Below are 20,996 nucleotides of genomic sequence, written 5' to 3'. Positions count from 1 at the left end.
ACGGCATTCCAGTATACTCTTCTCAGTATTTCCACAGGAAAGAGAGAGGAAGTTTTTTTCCTTGGTGATGACTACAAAGATGTTCAGTAACATTATTATACTTATTATACTTTTCCCCTACCAATTCCTAAAGCATAAGAAACAATTTTTAAAAAGTCTTGACAAAGTGTCTTCAAACAAACTTTTAGAAAGCATCATGGAATTTTGTAAATTTCCTTAAAACAAACAATCTATCAACAATATCAAGCCAAACATTAATTTTCCAATAACAAAAGCCTTTCGTGAATTGTCCCTCTGTATCTTGCAGAAGAAAAAAGTCTCACAGCTTCTCTCAGTCAGCTAATGGAATTGCTCATATGGAAAATTAACAGTTCCCATGCAAATAACTAGGAAGAACTGGAATTATGACACAAACTCATCCCTCATATATATAACCAAGTTACCTTACTTTATGGAACAACATTTGGGAAACATTCTAAAAATGCTGATTATTGCTGACAGTTCCTAACTTTTCTTGTATTGCACAGACTATTTAAAGGTTCTACCTTTTTACTGTAAAAATATTCTCATCATTTTCTTCTGAAGGCATGATGAGACCTATTTTTTAGGCTGCCAAAACTAACAAAACACAATCTCACTCTGCTCAGTTGTATCATGAAAAGTTGGGCATAAGATATGACAATCCCTGAGCATTCTCATAAGCCAGATGTAAGTAACATACACTTTAGACACAGTTTCACAGATATTCAAAGAATTTCATTATAAGCAAAAACTTGTAGAGAATAACAATTCTTAAACATTTTTTGTAAAAAACAGGCTGTATTTTCTGACTTCAGAAACATGTTTTGATGCTTATGACATACACTGAGCTAAAACTGTAATCAATCCATTAGTAATAAATCTTGGAATGATAAATAATGTTTTTGTATGCCTACCACTGTCACAAAGAATTTTTCCTACATTTTTGCTTCCCCTTTTGTTTTTATCACAGTGACAGAAGAATACTTTGGTTCATAACATCTGAACAGAATATCTGTAAGCACTAGCTCTAGCTGCACCATCGTGCTGGTGATAATTGATACCAACTGAGTAGAAGAACAAACATGGACCCACACTGAGAAATAAGGAAAAAAGAAGAGAACAGAAAACATAAGCTGAGAAATGTTGTGAGATTCCAATAATCCAAATTGCAGCCAATGACACCTGGAGAAAATATCTTAATTTAAAAATGAATAAATATATTCAGAGATGGACATAAATCAATTTAGAAATATGTACTTTCTAAATCAAGGTTAGAAAGTACATATTTAAGATGAATTTAAGAACTATTGAGATTTCTCCAAAACTGTCAGAAGCATATATCCCCTGGATAACTACAATTTTATTTTGATAATGGTTTTCTTTAAAATTATCGTACAAATTCAGATATTTAAAAATCAGCAATTATTTTGGAAATTATAAAAATGTAAGCGACTCGGATTTCTTCTATATTTTATTCAAAGCAACCGTACTGAAAACAACTAAATTTATTGAATTCAAAGAAAGCACAAAATTAAATCCTGTGATTCCTGAAGTCAACAAGGCTAAATTTCAGTGCTGCTGAGCAAGTCATCTTCAGCAGGTGTGGCTCATATCTTCAGGCACTGACAGGCTTAGAGAAGCTGGAAAGTAAAATTGATAGTAGAAAGGATACTGAAGTCTTTCATGTAAAGATTGTAGTAGGAAATGATGAAATTATTCTGTGACTACAGATATCAGCCAAAGTTAATTTACTGAGTCTCTGGTCTGACAGAAAGCTAGATAGAGAAAAAAATCTTAGAAAGGAAAATAGAGCATAGCTGACATAGAATATATTAGCACTTAATGGGGGAAAAAAAGTTTGAGGAATGCAGCAGTTGAATGAAAAAGACCTAAAAACGGCAATGCATCATTTAGTAACACTTTCAAAATCTTTCTTTTTTGTTTAAAAATGTGATTTTTTTTTAGGTTTAAAAACCTGAAAAGATACTCCAAAAAAAATTTTTGATCTTCAGAATTGCTCCAGAATCCAGCATCAATTTTTCATAAGCTTGTACAACATTCTGCCTTTTCAACTGTCAGCTTAAAGCACGCCTGATCTTTCAAGAGCTTAACTGGAATCAAATCCTTCCAAACTTGATTTAGTCTTAGGTGAATGTGGCATGTGGTTAGTAGAAAAGGGTCAATTAACTCCCTTCACTTAAAACAGTAAGATCACAGCCAAAAAGTAAGCATTGTATTTGAAATCATAGCAATAACATTGGTGATTTTATCTCTAGAACTTATTTGGAAGAAGGGAAAATGCCCACATGGCATCTTTTAGAGGAGGTATAAATCTAGCAATAGTCTAATATTAAAAAATGTTCCTGGAAAACAATCATGACAAAATGCCAATATTTGATCAAATCACAAGACAACTTCATCAGATCACCTGGAGTTCGTTATTTATTTTGATTATGTGATCCTGCTCTGATTCAAGGGAAGATACAGTGATGAAGGTCTCTGATTTGAAGCCCCAGCTGACAAGCTCTATCAGTACGTCTTGTTTTAAGAACTGCAGACTACCTCCCACTCATACTTCCGCATAAGCATTCTGTGGAACTTCTATCAGGATGAAGGAAATCAATTTCCATGTTGATCAGATCAGAACACTGTCTGAAGGAGACTACTAAACTCACAGCTGTGCTCCTACAGTGAGCTTAGTAGGGAAGAGCAGAATTAAATATAAAATACATTTCGAATCAGTAAGTGACAACCTCTTCAGCTGATTAATATTACTGGAGACATTTTCTGTGAACATAGTCCTAAAAAATTCATATATACATAACTAGAAAAGGAAGATTAAGATTTTCCATTGTTTACAAAAATAAGCCCAAACATTTGTAAAGATATTGAAGAAAAAAAAAAAAAATTGATCTGTTTTATACAGTATAAAGTGGAAATATCATCTGTGAGAAGTTCACTCTCACAGTTTACTTAAGTTTATACATATTCACCAACAACTTGTATGAATAAATATCAATTGTTTTCAGCTTCGCTGTTTCACAAAACCAGGGTTTACATTTATGAACAGGTATAACTTAGTGTTTTTTATTAGTTATGTCCTTTCACATACAGAATAGCCTCTTCCTGCTCTGAACCATTCATTCTTCTGCATCTTGCTGAAGTGTTTTAAAGCCTACCATACACATAACTTTCTTCTGTGCACTTCCCATTAGGCATTTCTACAAAATCCACACAGTGTGGAGCATCAAATTGTAAACAAGCATTAACCATGACAGCAAACATAATCAGGTGGACACCTCTTTATTTCCTAACTGAGTCATTCCCATGACATGAATCTCAGTAACTCCAAATTTATTTTCCTCAACTCTAATAGAATTGCTTATCTGTTTAACTAGCAGGCACAGTGCTGAACTCTGGTATTTTTTAAATCTCCAAGCTTTCGACTGCATTCTAAATAAAATATTTTTGTTTGTTTAAACTGTATTTTAATCACCGCATTTTTCTCGATGTCACTCAGCAAAATTTTCTCCATCTTTTTGACATTTCTGCGCTTTATTGATTTGCTTTGTTTTGAAAACAAAGCAGAAAATGCCTCACTGTTTATTAAAATTCTGGTGAAGTACCAGTGGCAGTATAATTGATATGAACAATGCAGGGCTAAAGTGGGTACATGTGGCTCTTCTTGCAACAGGTTTTTGAGCTATCACATACTTATAATACTGTTCTTGCTGTATGATTCTGTAATGCAGCAAAAGAATAAAATATATGTAAGTTGTATAAATAATTTTGATTACTGATAAAGAAATAGCATGGAATTTAAAAAAATATACACAGAATCTAACTGGCATTATTCTTCCCAGATGCCATCCGTTTGAAGACTGTTTGACTGTTAGCTCAAAGCTTGACAATGCAAAATATTTGTATCAATTAGTTTAGATGAATATATTTTTGTACTTTGAAGTAACTCATTATTTCTATACCAGAAGACATCAAAACCCTCCAGGAAGACACTCTTCAGTCAGTCAACTGCAGTCTTACATGAAGGTTGCATGAGAATCAATTCTGTTGTGCTGCTGCCTTCTGTATCAGAAGGCTCTCGAACCCCACTATGCTGCTGTCATGACACTTGTTCTGAAGAAATGGCTGAAGGCAGAAGTAGCAAACTGACTTCAGCCTCTACTGTGCCTGATGATCCATATCCTTTACATACTGTTCCATCCCTCATTCATAGGGGTTAAGGTACAATATTCTAATCCTCCTGAAGAGTGAAAGCACATAATCTACCCTGAGGTTTCAAAGATCAAAGAGAAACAGATACTGAAGAGATGAATTATAGCTAAATCAGGCTCTCTAATTGCAATAAACCTGGCCTTCCTATCTTGCTTATCTCACTTTTATTTTACATACCAATACTTAATTTGTGTTTGCAAATCCATATACACAGTTAAAATCAAACTTGAAATAGAAACTGTCCGTCTCTTATCACCTCCTTCATTCTTAAATTCACAAGAATGTTTCAGACTTATCAATCTCTCTATCAACTATTTGTATGGAGAAAGCCAAAATACTCTCTCATTTGAGCTTTTACATTAAAAATTACTTGGTTTCTAAAAAATAACTTGAAATTTATAAATAGTCTCCAGAACTTGATAACCATTACTTCCGCACTCTTATTCTGGAGGAACTGAAATTTATTTCATAGCAAAATGGGTATTAATTGTAAGATTTTGGAAACTTCAATGGAAACTGTTACTTCTCACAATACAGACAAAACATGCTCTCTACATTCATTTCAATTGACAGGACTTCAGCTGGATTTATCATTCCCAGAATCACACCATGAAAAAAGTATGAACAACCTTAGCCTAACCTTAGGGCGACTGCATAGAAATAATGTTGCCACTGACTTCAGTTAGTCCTATCCAAATTCTCCACTTTCAAATTATGAACTGAATTTAATTTACTAACCCTATCCATTGCTACTAGGATACCTGCCATGAGATATAGTGCTCTCTGCACTAATATGTAAAGACTGTTTGAACAGGAAAGAATGCAAAGGAACTAACATGTGGTGAACAAGCTGTCATTAAGAGTTAGCTACTGCTGTACAAACCCTTGAGAGAACAAGGTTTCTGGGGGAGAGCAGGAAAGGTACCTTCCCTGTACCTCTGCTCAGTCCTGACGTTAGAGCTGAAATGTCCCCAAGGCCATTCTGCAAAGGCACTTAATACAAGTTGTCTCCTCTGCTTATCCTATTTCAGCTAACATTAACTTTCAACTTTAGCACTAGTGATTAAGCTCCCACAGACATGCTTACCAGTAATTGTTTTATAAGGAGCATGACCAATGTGATTACAACAGCACCTCTGATTTAGAAAAGCTTGTCATACAGACAAATAACATACTGCAGCTGAAAACAGTGAACATATCTACCAACACTATTAAAGCAGAAGTGAAGACAAAGAACTGTAGAAACTCTCTGAAATCAACTGCTGATGTCAAAAGACTGTCAAACTGTTTGTCTTTGAGAAACTGATAGTATACAGTACTCATGCAAATTTTTAGAAACACAAAATTAGGTTTCCTACGTTCCAAGACAATTTGAATGAAAAGGATAGTGGTAGCTAATTTGCCACAGTCAGAATTTTATCTAAACAGGAACAGTAATTTACACAGTGCATTAGCATTTGAAAGAGCAGGCCTGATTCCCAGGAGTGCAATTCTGGTTTTGAATTGGTATAAATTCAATGAAATCACTAGATTAACAGAATAGTTTCTGTAATTCAACAAATTTAGCATTGGATCACAGACCGCATAATATAAAAATACTTTGAACTCATGCATATTATGTTGTCCTTAAAATGTTGCTGATTCTTCTCTTACAAAGTGAATATATTTTTTCACTAAAGGGAAAATAGAAGACAAATTGAATCATGCATTGCTTAATACACCAAGAATTTTTTACTTTATATATTTCTGACGATACACAGTCTTTCAGCAATAACACAAATTCACAAATAATGCTAACTGAGAGTTGCAGAATTGTCCAAAAGACTGTAATTCTAGCCCCTGATGTAGAACACAGCTTAGGATGTCCACAGTGGTACTTGGCATCGCAATAAAGTGAAAAACAAAGGACAGTAAGGCAGTTTTACTGTGGGGTACAAGATGCTCTATGAAACAAAACTCACCATCTCGTAAGAGCAGCGTGAAGGTGAAATTGGCAAGCGCATCGGAGTGTCTGACTCACTGTGCCTGACTGAAGTACACGGTCTCTTTCGTGCAGCCGAGAAACCTTGCAACAGTTACATGAATCCTACCATATCCACAAAATGGTCCAACCCCTTTGCTCAAGCAGGGAAACCGAGAGAAGGGTGCCCAGGATCATGTCCAGGCAATTTTGAAGATCTCTAAGGCGAGAGGCTTCATAACCTTTCAGTACAGCCTCTGGCATTGCTCAGTCAATCCCAAATCGAAAAAGAAAAATTAAAGTATAGACTTCCGGATGTTCAGGAGAGACCTCTTACACTTCACTGTGCGCCCACTGCCTCTTATCTGGTTACTAGGAACCACTGCATAGTCTGGGTCTCTCTGAACACTTGAGGTGTTTAAAAACATCAACAAAATTAGCCTGAGCCTTCTACTCTCTAGGTTGAATAGTCCCAGATTTCCCAGTCTTCCATAATGGAAAAGATGCTTATCATCCTGGTGACCTTTGGTTGTACTCTCTCCAGCATGTTCATGTCTCTCTTTCCCTGGGGAGCACACAGCTGAAGACGAGTAAGGATCTAAAGGCTTAAACTTCCTAGTAAATCTACTGAACTCAGAGGACGATGAGGATTTTATATTCTGTTCCAGCCATTATTTTCTCCCTCCAGTATAACACACATGGGAAGGTGGAAAATAATCTACTTCTGAAATATACAACAAATAGTGTAAATTGCCAGATATGAAAATCCTACAATTATTGGTTACCTCAGAAAAAAGTTGGAAAGGCAAATAATGCTGCTCCCTCATCCTAAATTTCCACTTGATCTGTGATTCCTATCTGATTCCAGGTATTTTATTGTGCCCCACATGCTCAGCATGGTGGTATCCATCATGGCGCTGGATATGGACAGACACTCACTTTTGCGAACACAATAAACATTTCAATTCATTTCAGTATCTTAGCTACTTCACTGCAAAGTCAGCCATTTAATCTTAAACCACAAAGTAACAGATTATCTTCCATTTTGTTTCTTCTGCTCAGCTGTGACATTACCATCAATTCATGTAAGTTCTATATTGATAAGGTTCTGTAAAGCATTGTGTTAGAAAATGGAATAGGCATTATACACAGGAAACTGTATAAAGATAATACTTACACTTTGAGGTTTAATTTGCTCTTAATCCGTAGTGTATTCAATTCTTACAGTTATCTATTATCTTTCTAATGTAACAGGAAACTAAGAAAAAGCAAAAACCACAGAAAAAACACTTCTGTTTTCTAATATAAAGTGAAAATATCTCAGTTCAGTCAATACAGTTATAGTACTGTACAACAAATTTCACGTTGGAAATAAGCTACTGCATGTTTTAATGCTCTGCAGCCTCAAGAGTTACAAGACGGAATGAAAGCCTCCGGTAGGAAGGTACCTCTTTTCTACTTTTTAAAAAGTTTGATTTCAACTTACTAAGACCAGAAATTCATTACTATTAGTATTCAGATGAGACAAATAATGTCTTGTATGTAAAGCACAGGATAATCTGTAGCAGCACTTGCAAATCAAGTGCAGAAGTTCACAATAAAAATTTTTTAAAAAAGTGAAAAAAGTGACATCAGTTTTTCAGAACATACATATATATTTTAAACAGATTAAAAAAAAAAAAAAAATTCAAAAGAGAAACCCAAATTTTCTTCTCAGAGATGGTTCACGTGACTTTCAAACGTTCATTCTAGAATTTTTCAGATGTGTCTGCCAAAGTTCATATTGTAAAAATTGCCGAGTAGTAAGTTCAGCTACATAGCAGATATGTTTACAATGCTGAAAAAAAATACGGCAGCTGAACATGAGTAGTGCAGCATTTAGCTCAATATCATCTCAATTTTTTTAAAGTTGTTAAACCTATCATAATTAATTGTATCTCTTTTCCTACATCATTCACCTAGTTCCGAGAAATTTTTTACTGCATTTATACCAAATCTGATCTATCCTCTTGTTCTCTATCCTTTATGTTTTCAGAAATGCTGGTGCTGGTGATACTGGAGCACATCCAAAGTATCTGAAGATTGCCTGGAATGAGTATCAATTCAAATGTTTTAATTTCCTTAGCCATTGTACAGTTAAATGTCAGTGTATTAAAAGTGAACAATATTCTATTATTGTCTATCAGAAATCAAGTGGATCTTTCACAGATGAAAAGAAGCTATGCACTACTATTTAAGGTTTTCATTTGAAGAGGTAGGCAAGAGAGTTAAAAAGAGAAAAGAAACCCAGAAAAGAAACTACCTTAAACCAGTCAGGAGTTCTGTCATTTATAATGCCAGACAAGGTTTATGGGAAAGAAGTTACACAAGTCTGATCTGTAAGATACAGCACCTTTATGAGATTACCAAGCCCTCTATTTTTCTGTCTGCATGGACATCAACGCACTGTCAAAACACTATCTCCAAATGTCAGCTGTTCAAGCAGTCCATTGTTTCAAAATCAATAGCCATACATGTACTAACATACAGAAACTGAGAAGCTTATTAAGTGTCCGCACTTCATCGGTCCACACTCCTGTGGACATAATTTTGAGCTCTGAATCTCTATGTCTGATCTTCATAAATTTCTTCCCAATTGTTCTTTCTTTCCACAGGCCTCAATTTCTAACAAATTCAGAAATAAAGGAAAAAACCCTTTTTCTCTGAACTATCCCAGCATTTATTGCACCACTGAAAGCCACTTGTCACAGGACAGATAATGTCAGTAGTAAAGAAGTAAGACTCTTCTTGAAGCTGTATGCCAACCACTGACATTCAAAGGCCCCAAAGCACTACCTTTTTTTCCCTACAAGTGCAAAAAATCTCTCCAACATTACCACATTTTAAATTGATGTTCCCTTCAGCCTGCCTGTGGAGGAAGTAATTTCTGAGGAGCTGCCCAGCTAAATCCCATTGGTTCTGTATCTCAAAGGAGGATGAAGCAAATTTGTTCTGTCTCTCAGCAGCCTTACAATAATACCCTCAGGACAATTTGTATTCTTACCCCTACACCTATGCTGCAGTCAGTTCACTTCGTATTGGACAACTTCCAAGATAATAGATGCCTATGTGGCTTCTGATCTCGGGAAGACATATAAGCTAGAAAGGATCATTCAGAATATCAGTAAGTCCGTATTCAGCAAGAAAGAAGGGATAATTGGCAAGCCTATGCTCACCGTGCATGTATACACCGGAGTGTGAGTCATGAGTTACTGAAGTTTTCTTAATTTTGTAGAGGTGTAAAGTGAGCATTTGTCACCAGGGACTGAGGTAGAGAATTGCAAAGAAAGTCTGACTGAGAAAAGGCTTTTCTTAAATTACACTGATATGATTCTGGTAGGTCTGCCTACAAATACTAGTAAATAAAATGAGCTCAAATTAATTACAAAGAAAGGAGAAGATAATAATTTGGGGTTCTGTGAAATTTAGGTGCACACTGTGAAATGTCATATCCTTCTTGATAATTTCAGTGATGTATTCCAGCTGTCAGAGTTCCTAATAGTTCTATTCCTCCCTTTTCTGATAATAGCGATTTTACAGTATTGACAGACACAAAAAGATAGAGTGTAATCTACACTGTCCTGATGGCAAAGGCTCTCTTGGGTGCAGTACTGAAAGAAGATACTTAAATTAGCATCAGCGCAATTCTGCTGATTAAGGTTAAGGTTGCCATGTATCATTGTGGGTGTGTCAGAAAACAGTGTCAGACCCAAAACACACAAATCAAGCTACTTGTTATGCAAAACTTCCTTGTTCCTGCTTTTGACAGGTGCAGTATAGATGCTGTTTTAATCTACATGTCAACAATTTTTTATAAGTAAAATTATGGCATTCTATCAAGACCCGAGGAAACCATCATAACATGGTCTGAAAAACAAACACATGGACTCCTGAATATCTATCTCCTAACACCTAATCATACACACTTCTTTTCCACATCCCTCAAGATGCTGTTGCATGATAATGAACATTTATAGCAACATTCCATCAGCTGAAAGAGCATTTAGGATGTGTCGGGCTTTTGGATGGCAGAGATCATTTTTGTCACAGAGGCTCATATGATGTTCTCCTTTGGATTTTTTATGGAAACAGTGCTGATCACACAGCCACGTAAGAGCTGCTTCCATAGGAGCCAAGCTTCCATAGACTCAAGGATGTTTCTACTTCTTATGATCTTCTTCATGCCGCAATGCTGGAGCTGCACAAGAAGTTGGGAGGAGACACAGCCAGGACAGCTGGCCCAAACTGACCAAGTGGATACACCATACCACCCAATGCCAAGCTCTGCAACAAAAGCTGAGCTGCAGAGGGAAGAATGAGGGCATATTGCTTGTGACAGTGTTTGTCTTCACAAGAAATTTACGTCCGATGAGCCTAGAAGTGCTTCCCTAGAAGTGCCTGAGTATCTATCTGCCTGCCTGTGGGTAGCAGTGAATTAATTTCTTGGCTTGTATTGCTTGCGCACACAGCTTTTGCTTTACTTTGTAAACTATCTCATCCTATGACTTCTCACACTTCTGCCCTTCCAATTCTCTTCCCAGTCCCCTGTGGGGACAGTGAGTGAGTGGCTGTTCAGTGCTTAGCTGCCTCCCAGAATTAAACCACAACTGGAAGGTATTCAATTTATTGCTTTTAATCAGAAAAGTCCATTTTGGGTTGTAGGCATGACAACTCACAGATCAGCTTACAATCTGTGTGGAGACTCCCTAGATTTATAAACTTGATAGTAAACTAAAACACAGTGTAGATACGTCACCAGACAGGATGAATAAGTACTCTTATTTTTATTCACCTAGTTTGCCTGACAGCCACAAGGTGAAACCACGACAGCAAACAATTCTGTTTAAAATGGCAATTGGAGAACCACAGTAATTAGTTGGGCAAGTGGCTGGAAACAATGTTTGGCATTTCATTAGAGATCTGCTCACCTCTCCTGTAATCAGACATACTCACATAGTCACCATTAGGCAAAGCACGTTCATCTGTAACCTCTTTTTGTTTTTCTCTTCCTTGGAATAAATATAATTTGGCGAAACCTTTCTTTCCCCAGTTACATATGCTGCAAGGCCTCCTTGTTTAGCTGAGATTTCAATTGCATAAAAAACATAGGAATAACTGCATCTTTAGCTCTAATTTCAAGTTACATATATGCACACACGTGTGTGTACAGTTATATTTGCTAGTAAGCGATACTGACAGCTACAATGTATAGAAAAGCAAATAAATAAATAAACAGTTAAAGAAATCTGACTGAGAATATTAATTTACAGCAAATTGCCACACTGTACCACTGAAGATATGGCCATCAGGCATGAAAAAGAATTGAGCAGGCCAAAGACCTGAGGTACTTCCTGATGTGGAATTGATATACTGACATCTGTCCTGTCGAGCTGGACAGAATCCCTTCTGTTGCTGAACTAGCAGCTGTGTGACAAGCTAGAGTACATCAGTCCTTCAAGAAGTAGCAAGTGGCATGCTCGTTGTTTCTCGGAAGGAGTTACTCAGGACTGAAGCATATGCACTCCACCCCTTGCATGTTGGCATGGTTAAGGTAACCTCTGCAGCTGCCATCTCACATCCTTTAAGATATCACACACTATCCCTTCACGGCAGTCTTTCTGTCATTTAAAGAAGAAGCTGTCCCTCTGTTTCTGACAGAAAATATGTACCTATATACGCTTCTTTGCACCCTCTAACAGTTACCAGATGGAGAGAAAGCTGGCTTCTTAGCACACCAAAATGCTGCTGTCTAACAGAAATTTTGACAAGGCAGAAATCAAACACAGTACAATATTTCAAGCAAATGCCTGAAATAAAAGGAATCTATATTGCTACACCTATATATCTGACACCTGCAGCTAATAAATCCTGATCTATGTAGTAAATGTCAATGCAAACAGTAAAAAATACATATGAGAACAGAACAAAGTACACCCTGATTTGGAAGTTATTGAATGCTTACATGCAAACAGTTTCAAGAAGCTTTGAGACTGAAATTTCCCTGCTCCCTGTTTTCCTTCTTAAAAATAAATCACTGTGTCTGAACACTGGAATTGTGGTCTATTGTGAGCTGAGCTGAAATTATGTGGAGGATTCAGCATATACTGGGAAAGCAGAAAGCTGCTGCTATCTTTGTGAGCTAGTTGAAAAGTGAAAACAGATTAGAAAAATAAGTTCTTCAATAGGCAGCAACATTGCTTTCACACCAGATTTGATGAATAAGTCCTCCCGGCGGCACTAACACCTGATACGCACATTGCATGGATTAGCAAGTTTTAGTCCAGGCAGAAGAAAAAACATTTTTTTCCTCCCTTGCAGTAACGGCTGCAGGTGTATTATCTAATGAAAACACAACAAGATTTCTCTAAGGAATGTGAAATTCGTTTGGTGTTTCCATCAAACAATTATATGTTGTTCATCCACTATCTAGGAAGCACTGAGGCATATCCAGACCTGATTACATTTATTCTTAGCTCAAGATCAGAATACCCCACTAGGGTGGCAAGCAGTTTCTCATCTCTGCCATACCATGATGCAGACATATACAAAAGAGGGGTTTCTAATAACAATACAGCCACATTTGCTTAATATGTTGATCATCCTAAATCAAAGTTTGATCATTAATGGAGCCTTTCAGAGTGTTTCAAATTAAAGGATAAATTTTCGAAGACATGTAGCGAGGAATTGCTAACTGTTTTCTATTAACAGCAGTGGGAGGTAAACAGCTCCATCCCCATATACTGCTCTGAAGTGTACCCTCTCAAAATGCTGTATTTTCAAAAGGCAGACAACTTTTCAGCAACTATGAAGCTTCTAACAACAACAGTATCATTTCCGCTGATGCTATCTGTCAGCTAATTCTACCTCCAGGAAAACATTAGGCCTGCAAAAAACAGAATAGCTCAAAGACATCTTTGCAGTAAAGGAACACAGAGGAACCCCTGCTAAGGGTTGTATCTCTGGAAAATATATTAATAAAGTATATATTCTTATGCACTGGTGTGTATGCCAGACTCTCCACCTCTGCATAGGGCAAAGTAAAACCAGTTTGGCAACACAAAGCACTTTTGCAAGCCAGTGTACCCTGGAGGCTCTAACTTCCAGAGATTTATCTGAAGATACACCAGAAAATAAGCTCAGCATAGAGAAGTCTCAGACATGCTTGAAGGTTAAAAGAGGATCATTCATACTGCAGTGCAATCATCATGAAGCACCTGATGAACAGAACAAATGTTATCATCCAATCTACTCATTATAAATGAGGAAGGAAAAGGAGTATTTTCACAATTGTTTGCAAATTCTGTTCAGATCCACTAAGTTCACAATGTAGTCCTTTACAGTTCTGAAAAACATGGCAGCTTATATAAGTGCATTAGGGAAATAAAAATCTCAACTGCTTTTTAGAAATGCAGTAAACTACACATTCTCCTCCCTGATGATTTTTATCATTAATAATGTAATCTCACAAGCTAAACATCAGAAGGTGTAAACAAGTTGTTAGAACTGATTCATGAGAGCTATTCTTCCCATTACAGCAGGATTTTTCTATTCAGCAAGGAATTTTTACAAGTTATCTCTGAGAGACAGATAAGGATACATGGAATTCCCTCTCTCATCTCCTTTATTAAATACATATTTCTCATTTAATTAAAAGTCTTTGTAAGATTACTTCTGATACATTTGGTCAAATGGCAAAGACTAATTAGAACAACCACTATTTGGAAGCCCATTAGAAAAGAATCAATCTCAGCAGCAAAAGTAACAAACACAAACCAAACATTAGAACATTATCTCCTCAAGGTCAAAAGAAGTAGTTCAAGATGTTCCATCTCGCTAATCTTCAGAAACAAAAGGTGAATAGCAAAACAAACCAACCCCTGTGTAAGAAAGTACTTACCACGATGTCTTCAGGAAAAGTATCCCGACTAAAAGAGCCATCATCAAACATGACTTCATAGAAAAGCTGTGATGTCACTCCAATGACTCTGCAGCTGTAATATCTTGTATTCCGATGTTTTGCGATGACTGTCTGCCCAACTGTAATGGTCTTCTCACATGCTTTAGTTCTCTTGAAAAAAAATATAGAAGCAATTTTAAAATACCAGCTTACTCATCAGAATTGTACCAATGTTAAAACTGAATGAAAAATAACACTCAATAAAAAAAACTTTAAATGCAAAATTGCTCCTTACCGTCATGATCATACAAATTTAACAAAGGTTTTCATTTCTCAAGAATAACAAATTACAGCGCTCAAAAATATCTTTACAGTTTATACCTTCTCACCATTTCACAGTAGAGAAAGAATATTAATTAATTAATTAATTGAAGTTCTTGAAGCATGGCAAAGATAGACTGTGGTCTTGCATTGTTTTAGAAGGTTTTTTTAAGTCTTGTACTGTGACATGATTTCTCATAATTACTTTGCTATTTTCTGAATGGGATAAAAAAAAGTGTAATGCATCTTCAGCTCATGTCAGAGCTGTCTACAGGAGTAGAACATTTGCTTGAAGACTTTAGACAGCACTGATCACTCTTCATTTACTCATTTAGTACATCAGTACCAATAATTTTTTCTCATTTTTCACTTTGCATTCAATAGAACTAATTATGTCAATCAGATCTGTGTTAGGGCTGATAAATTATGCAAAAATTCTACAGCAATAATTGTTTTTAATGGTTTTTATAAATAATAGAACTTTGTAAATCAGCAAATGCTTAGAAGCTCACATGATGCTGACAATTGTTAAGCATCTACTTCCAACTGAAGTATACCCAGGAACTTTAAAAAGAATGTTCTTCACCAGGAAAAAAAATATGCAGGTTGCCTCTTATTTATTTCCGTGGAAAATACGACACAAAGAGCACAATAACACTGTTTAGTAGAGCTTCTCATTCTGGACAAACATAGAAAGAGTTTCTTCCCTGCAATTTTGACTGTTTATTCATTACTTACAAAGCTCCAGTTCTTCAACCAAGACAAACTAATTGTGACCTTAGCTGTATATGACCAGTTGAACTTTTCTTACAGTAGATGATACAAAGGGGACAGATGCAGCAGCATACAGAAAACACTTATCATTTTACTAGAAATACTTACATAAGGAGATTGAAAAAATCTTATGACATATGCTACAATAACTACTGATTTACCTAAAACTGCTTTTCAAACCTTCAGTGGCAATGGATTCTTCAATAAATATAGAAATCTAAAAGGGTCTCTGGAGAATCTGGAAAACTCTTTTTAGCATTAATATCAAAGGGAGAACAAAACACATCACCAGTTCTTTCTGTTAGACTCCAAACATTAATAGTAGTGTCAATGCATTTGGAGAAAAAAAAATAATAACTGACATCTTCCACTTCTGTGGAGATTGTAGTCACTATCATGCCTCTTTCTTGCACAAGTTTCTATGATTTAAAAATTTTAAATTTCTCTGCTTCTACAAACCAAATAGGAGTATTCTGTGCCATTTCTGGAGACAGCACACTAAATCTTTGTGTGTCAGAATTCTGCCTGACATAAGCATTTGGAGGATTTAGCTGAGCTCCCCTCAGAGAAAAAAATCCAATACTGTTTCTAAAGTTTACTTCAAAATAGTGTTTTGATCATATATATAAAGTATTCAACAATTTACCTGGATTTTCCATTTTACATAGCTACTTATGTAGTTAATTCTGTTACTTAGTTTAACTGCAGAGGAGCAGAAGAAGGAATAAACCATTTACTGCTGTTGCCACAGGAGTGCTAACATGTCAGTTAGCATTTCTTATCCAACCTTGAAACATAAGTAAACATAAATGTTCATTTACCAAGCAATTCTTGACTCCAGTCTATTCAGTTACTTGAAAAAAATCAGAAATTTCAGAGAGTATTAATTCTATCACTCATATGAAACAACTGAAAGTAGAAGTTTAAGATTACACCACAATAATCTGAGGAAAACATTACAAGGTTTAAATGTATTAAACTTTGAAAATGGAATTATTTTGAGAAGATGGACTGGAAAAATATAGTATGTCAAGAGACAATACAGGCTTATATGTGAAAAAATATTCGGAGGAGGAATGTCAAATCTTATTAGAACAAATAAGAATGAAAAAGAAATGCATCCTAGCTCAAAGAGATAATTTTTTTAGTTTATTGTTTAGTTATCTTGTTAGAATTCTTGATTTATTTTCCAGAAAAAATATTGACAAGCATACTCCAACAACATATTGCATGTCCCAGGAAACATTTCCTGTCAGAAAATCCTAAGAATTTATTGATGTTAAGAATGCTATTTTTGATCAGAAAGGACAGTTGTTATGTAAGTCTATCAGATTAAAGGAACAGCTGTGGTAGTTACCAGATTATTGAGAAAGCTGGTTTAAAAAGCATGATTTTAACAGTACCTAAGCCAAGGATGAACTAAGATAGGAGCAGATATACAGAAAACAATAAGATGCAATGTAAAAAAAGTTAACCTCTCCTTTCTGCAGACCTCAAAAAAGATAAGAGGGAAAATGACTTTCTCCTGAATTTTCTGTGTTTCAGGACTGAAAAATCTTGTAAAATAAAGTAAGTATGTATACAGATGTATATTGAATACTAACGGATAGCTAGCCAGAAATAGTTAGTGGATATCCAAATATCTAGATACCCTCCCTGACTGCAGTTTGTGGTGGAAGATCCTTGCAATTCTTATTCAAATACAATAAAGATTTATTTAATTAGGAAACATGAACATGAGAAACATAACCCTCCCATCATCATTTTCTGCTCATTCCTCAGAACTGCAATTTGGGCACAGAAATGATGCATGACATTTCAAAAAACATGCCAGTTCATGATTTTTGACTCATTTGTCTTTTCTATTGCATGCCTCTAGACTCCTGAAAATGTTGAAGCTGGCAGCAATTAGCAGACAGTAGCATTGTATTCACATGTATTCAACAGAAAAAGGATCTACAGTTTCCCCTTTACAGTGTCCTTTCATTCACTGTATGCTACAGAGATAAAAACTGTTCAATAATAGCAAATGATAATTTAAAGCAGATCAGAAGCAAGCGTGTAACTGAGGCTTTCTATATACCTCTTCTGATTGCACTTCCAAAATGAAATATCATAGATGGACACATTTGCTTCCAGCAGACTTTCTCAGACCTTCAGTGCTGCTTTTGCTAATCCTGTATGAATTCTTTAGTGTTTTTTTTTCCCAACAGTATTGCCACATATAACGTCTTTTTCTCATTGTCTTGTGCATAATAGAGATTTAATCAAAGTAAGTCCATGTGGAGCACCTATTCTCAACTGTAGTTCCAAGTGTTCTGGTAATCTGATGACAAAAGATGTGAAGAATACATTTCATGCCCAGAAATAAACATGGTTTGACCGTGGAAAATTCAAAAAACATGACCTACTGTCTTTCGGCAGCAAATCACAGATCCTACTTTGTAATTTGCACACTTGCACTCTGATTTACAAGAACAAATTAATATAGAGTGCAACAGGAATAATTCAAACCATTCAGCACTAAACAGCTTTTCTAGCTAGCAAACCTTTGTATCATTTCTAAAGCTGTACCTTCAACAAATACAAGACACATACTTAGTTTTGAATTTGCATATATAAAAAATGTATTTTTGAAACTTCATCTCAATATTAAAAAAATCAAAGTCTTAACGTGTGTATTTACTTCATTTGACATCACTATCTGGATACAAGAGTAAGGCTTTTCCTTTTGATTGCCTTTATGATGATTTTTCACCAGAAGACTTGCAAGTATTTTCCATGGCTGACATTAAAAGAGCAGTCTAGGAAAAAAAACTGTAGATAACTCAAAAGGAAAATGTGAGAAAGAGTTGTGAAAATGTATCAAAGAATGATTTCAACACAATTGTATGAGATTGCAGCAACAAATTATCTTGATAAAAATTTCACTTTATCATTGCAATAAGCGCTTGCCTGAGGTGAAAAGATATATTAATATCTGTAACAATAAATTTTTATCTCACATAGTAAGTTTGTGAGTTTCCTGTTGAGCAACTTCCTTGATTTACATTAAATACTGCTATAGATATAAGCCACAATTTTTCCTGCTCCTCTTGGTTGCTCAGTTTTGTGTCATTTGTTCTTTTTTAAACTTGAAAGAAAACAGCAATCAAAGATATTCCCTGAGCATTTAGGCACATATTCACATCTAGAGGCTTTGTTAGTGGAACATTGGACAACTGTAATTTTGTTTCCTTGAAATGGGGAGAAATAGCATCCTTGCTTTAAGTGGAGCGCTTTGAACTACTAAATAGAAGGAGAAATTTATCCTTGCTGAAAAGAAGATGTATTTGACTCCTGCAAAAATTTGCAGAGTGAATCTGCATGTCCTTTGTTCTGTTTGTAAACAAGGAAATGAAAATAGACAAAAATCTGACACTAGAATAAAGATGCATAGTTGTACTTAATAGTGAAGAGCAATATAACGTCTGCACAGAAGACCAGCTAATAGTAAAGAAAGGTATAACAAGAAAAACAATGATAATGAAAATCCCAAACCTTAAAGGCATGACTAGGTAATTCAAAAGGTAGAAATTAAAAACCGATCATAAATAAATCCTTGACACTTTTGCCACAGTCTATTGGCAATTCAGCTTACTTAAAACATTAATACTGGGGGCTGCTGGGGTGGGCTCTGTGAGATGAGCCCAGCAGCTGCCCCACAGCAGATCACAGCTGCTGCCTGTGGGAAGCCCACGTAGATGGATTGGTGCAGGAAGGGTGGCACCCCATTAGAGGGATCTCACGTGGAGCTGCAGCAGAGTGTGACCATGGAGGAACAGCAGAGAAAAAATGCTATGGACTGACCACAGCTTCCACTACTAATTCCCTTGCACTGCTCGGGGAGGGGGGTGTAAGGAAGAAGAGTGTGGATGGAGGGAAAGTGCTTTTAGTTTGCTTTTAGTTCTCACTGCTTTGCTGTCAGTAATTGGCAGTAACTCAAATTAATCTTCCCCAAGCTAAGCCTGTTTTGCCTGTGTCGGTAACTGGTGAGCAATCTCCCTGCCCTTATCTCAACCCATGAGCTGTTTCGTCCTATTTTCTCTCCTTGCCCTGCTGTGGAAGTGAAGTGAGAGCGGTTTGGTGGGCAACAAGCAGCCAGCCAGGCTCAATCCACTGCATTCATGGCTAACTGAAGATTACCACAGAAAAACTCTCTTTAACAAAATGTTTGGTCCTCCCAAACTCAGGTCCAAAGAAAAACAAAGAAAGAAACACACACTATTTTTCCTTCTCTTCAGCACATCTGACGTTGATTTGAGCCAAGTGAAAAAAGATAATGAAGATTTTTTTTCAAAAAGGTGAGCTCAGTTTCACTCCAATCAATTTTGAATACCATCCACACAAACATTTTAAAACAGCTACACAAAATCTTCTTTCTTCACACTTTTTTTCTGTTTGATGCTACCAAATACAAGTCCTGAAAATCTCTGAGAATCTGGGGGGAATCCCTCCCACTTTATTACCATTGTGTTAAATGGAACAAGGATGCACTTAATTTCTAAGCTTTCAAAGTAACAGCTGTTTTAAAGTTTTTTTTTTCCTCTTTTAGGGAAAGCGCATGCTAAAAGTCAAATGACAGTGCTGAAGCCTGTAATATTTTATATTAGATAGAAAGTATAAATTTGCTTAAATGATCTACATGTTTTTCATTAATATCTTGTAGGTATTTTTATTAATAACTAGCATGGATATAGAGTCACCAGAAAAAAAAAAAAAAAAAAAAAAAAAAAAAGTCTGTTTAGGATAGATTTACCACTTGTTTAGCACTATACATAGAAGAAATAATCCATAACAGCACGTTCAGTATCATAAAAAAGAATAGGTGAAGAAAATAACTTGTCATTTTCAGGGAGAATAAGGGTCTGCTAGTGTAATAGACAAATACATTACAGGAAGTTTGAAAAACTGAGGGGCTAGAGCAGTAGCCACAACATATACATGAAGTGGATACAAAAGAAAGCATATTGTAGAAAAACTTATTTGATCAAGTAATGACTTCCCAGCTATTGATGAATATCTCACTACCTGGAGTAATTGTTCAGTGTCTGAAAAGAAATGCAATTAAACATTTAGGAAGAACAGCTGTATTTTCATTGGCCATGCTTTGGTCCAGTAATTTTCAACTAGTGAGTAACATTTTCTAAACAAGCCAAGGACTTTAAGTTACAAGTACAGATAAAGGTTGCAGTTTGCTTGTGTTTTAAACCAAACTCATTTTTATAAAAAATGTATGAAGACATAATAACAATGCAAAGTGTACTGGCTTTATATGCTTACTTTTTTTTTTTTAAAACAAAAATCTTTATAACACATAACATTTCTGGGGAGATTTTAAACAGGGGCATACGATTCATTTGCCTTTTTATGAACTATCAGGAGACTGAAACTCAGGACTGGCTCATCACTCTAGTTGGGAGGCATTTTATTATACTTAAAAGGAGATCTTATGTTCCAGTAGTCTTGTTGTTAGGATCAAAGGTTCACTGACAGTCCCTTGAAAGAAAGATATACATTATACATACATAACTGGGTCTATTTCAATTTTAGTGTATAGAGGAGATTAAGTACATATTAAAATAAAGAGTTTGAAACTTGAGAATTTTCAACTTCACCAGTGTATCAAGTTATTTCTTCAATGATATCACAACAAGTTCTTCTAGTTTGCTAGGAAAGAAAATACACTCTTAAAAGCCCAAGACACATTGC

General features: G+C 35.7%; 1 protein-coding gene across 2 annotated transcripts in view; it reads right to left on the bottom strand.

Annotated features, from left to right (window-relative positions):
- Positions 1–20,996, bottom strand: part of KDM4C (lysine demethylase 4C) — a 298,880-nt gene that overhangs the window by 11,738 nt on the left and 266,146 nt on the right. For both annotated transcript variants that reach the window (XM_042826899.1, XM_042826898.1), the window contains exon 19: positions 14,151–14,321. In XM_042826899.1, the coding sequence (XP_042682833.1) occupies positions 14,151–14,321 (171 nt within the window). The remainder of the gene's footprint in view (positions 1–14,150; positions 14,322–20,996) is intronic.

Source organism: Centrocercus urophasianus, unplaced genomic scaffold (genome assembly GCF_019232065.1).
Source record: "Centrocercus urophasianus isolate 14NV4802_14NV808 unplaced genomic scaffold, USGS_Curo_1.0 seq_27, whole genome shotgun sequence".
NCBI lineage: Eukaryota > Metazoa > Chordata > Aves > Galliformes > Phasianidae > Centrocercus > Centrocercus urophasianus.
The sequence above is the reverse complement of the archived record's forward strand: the minus strand, read 5'-3'. Positions and strand labels throughout refer to the sequence as shown.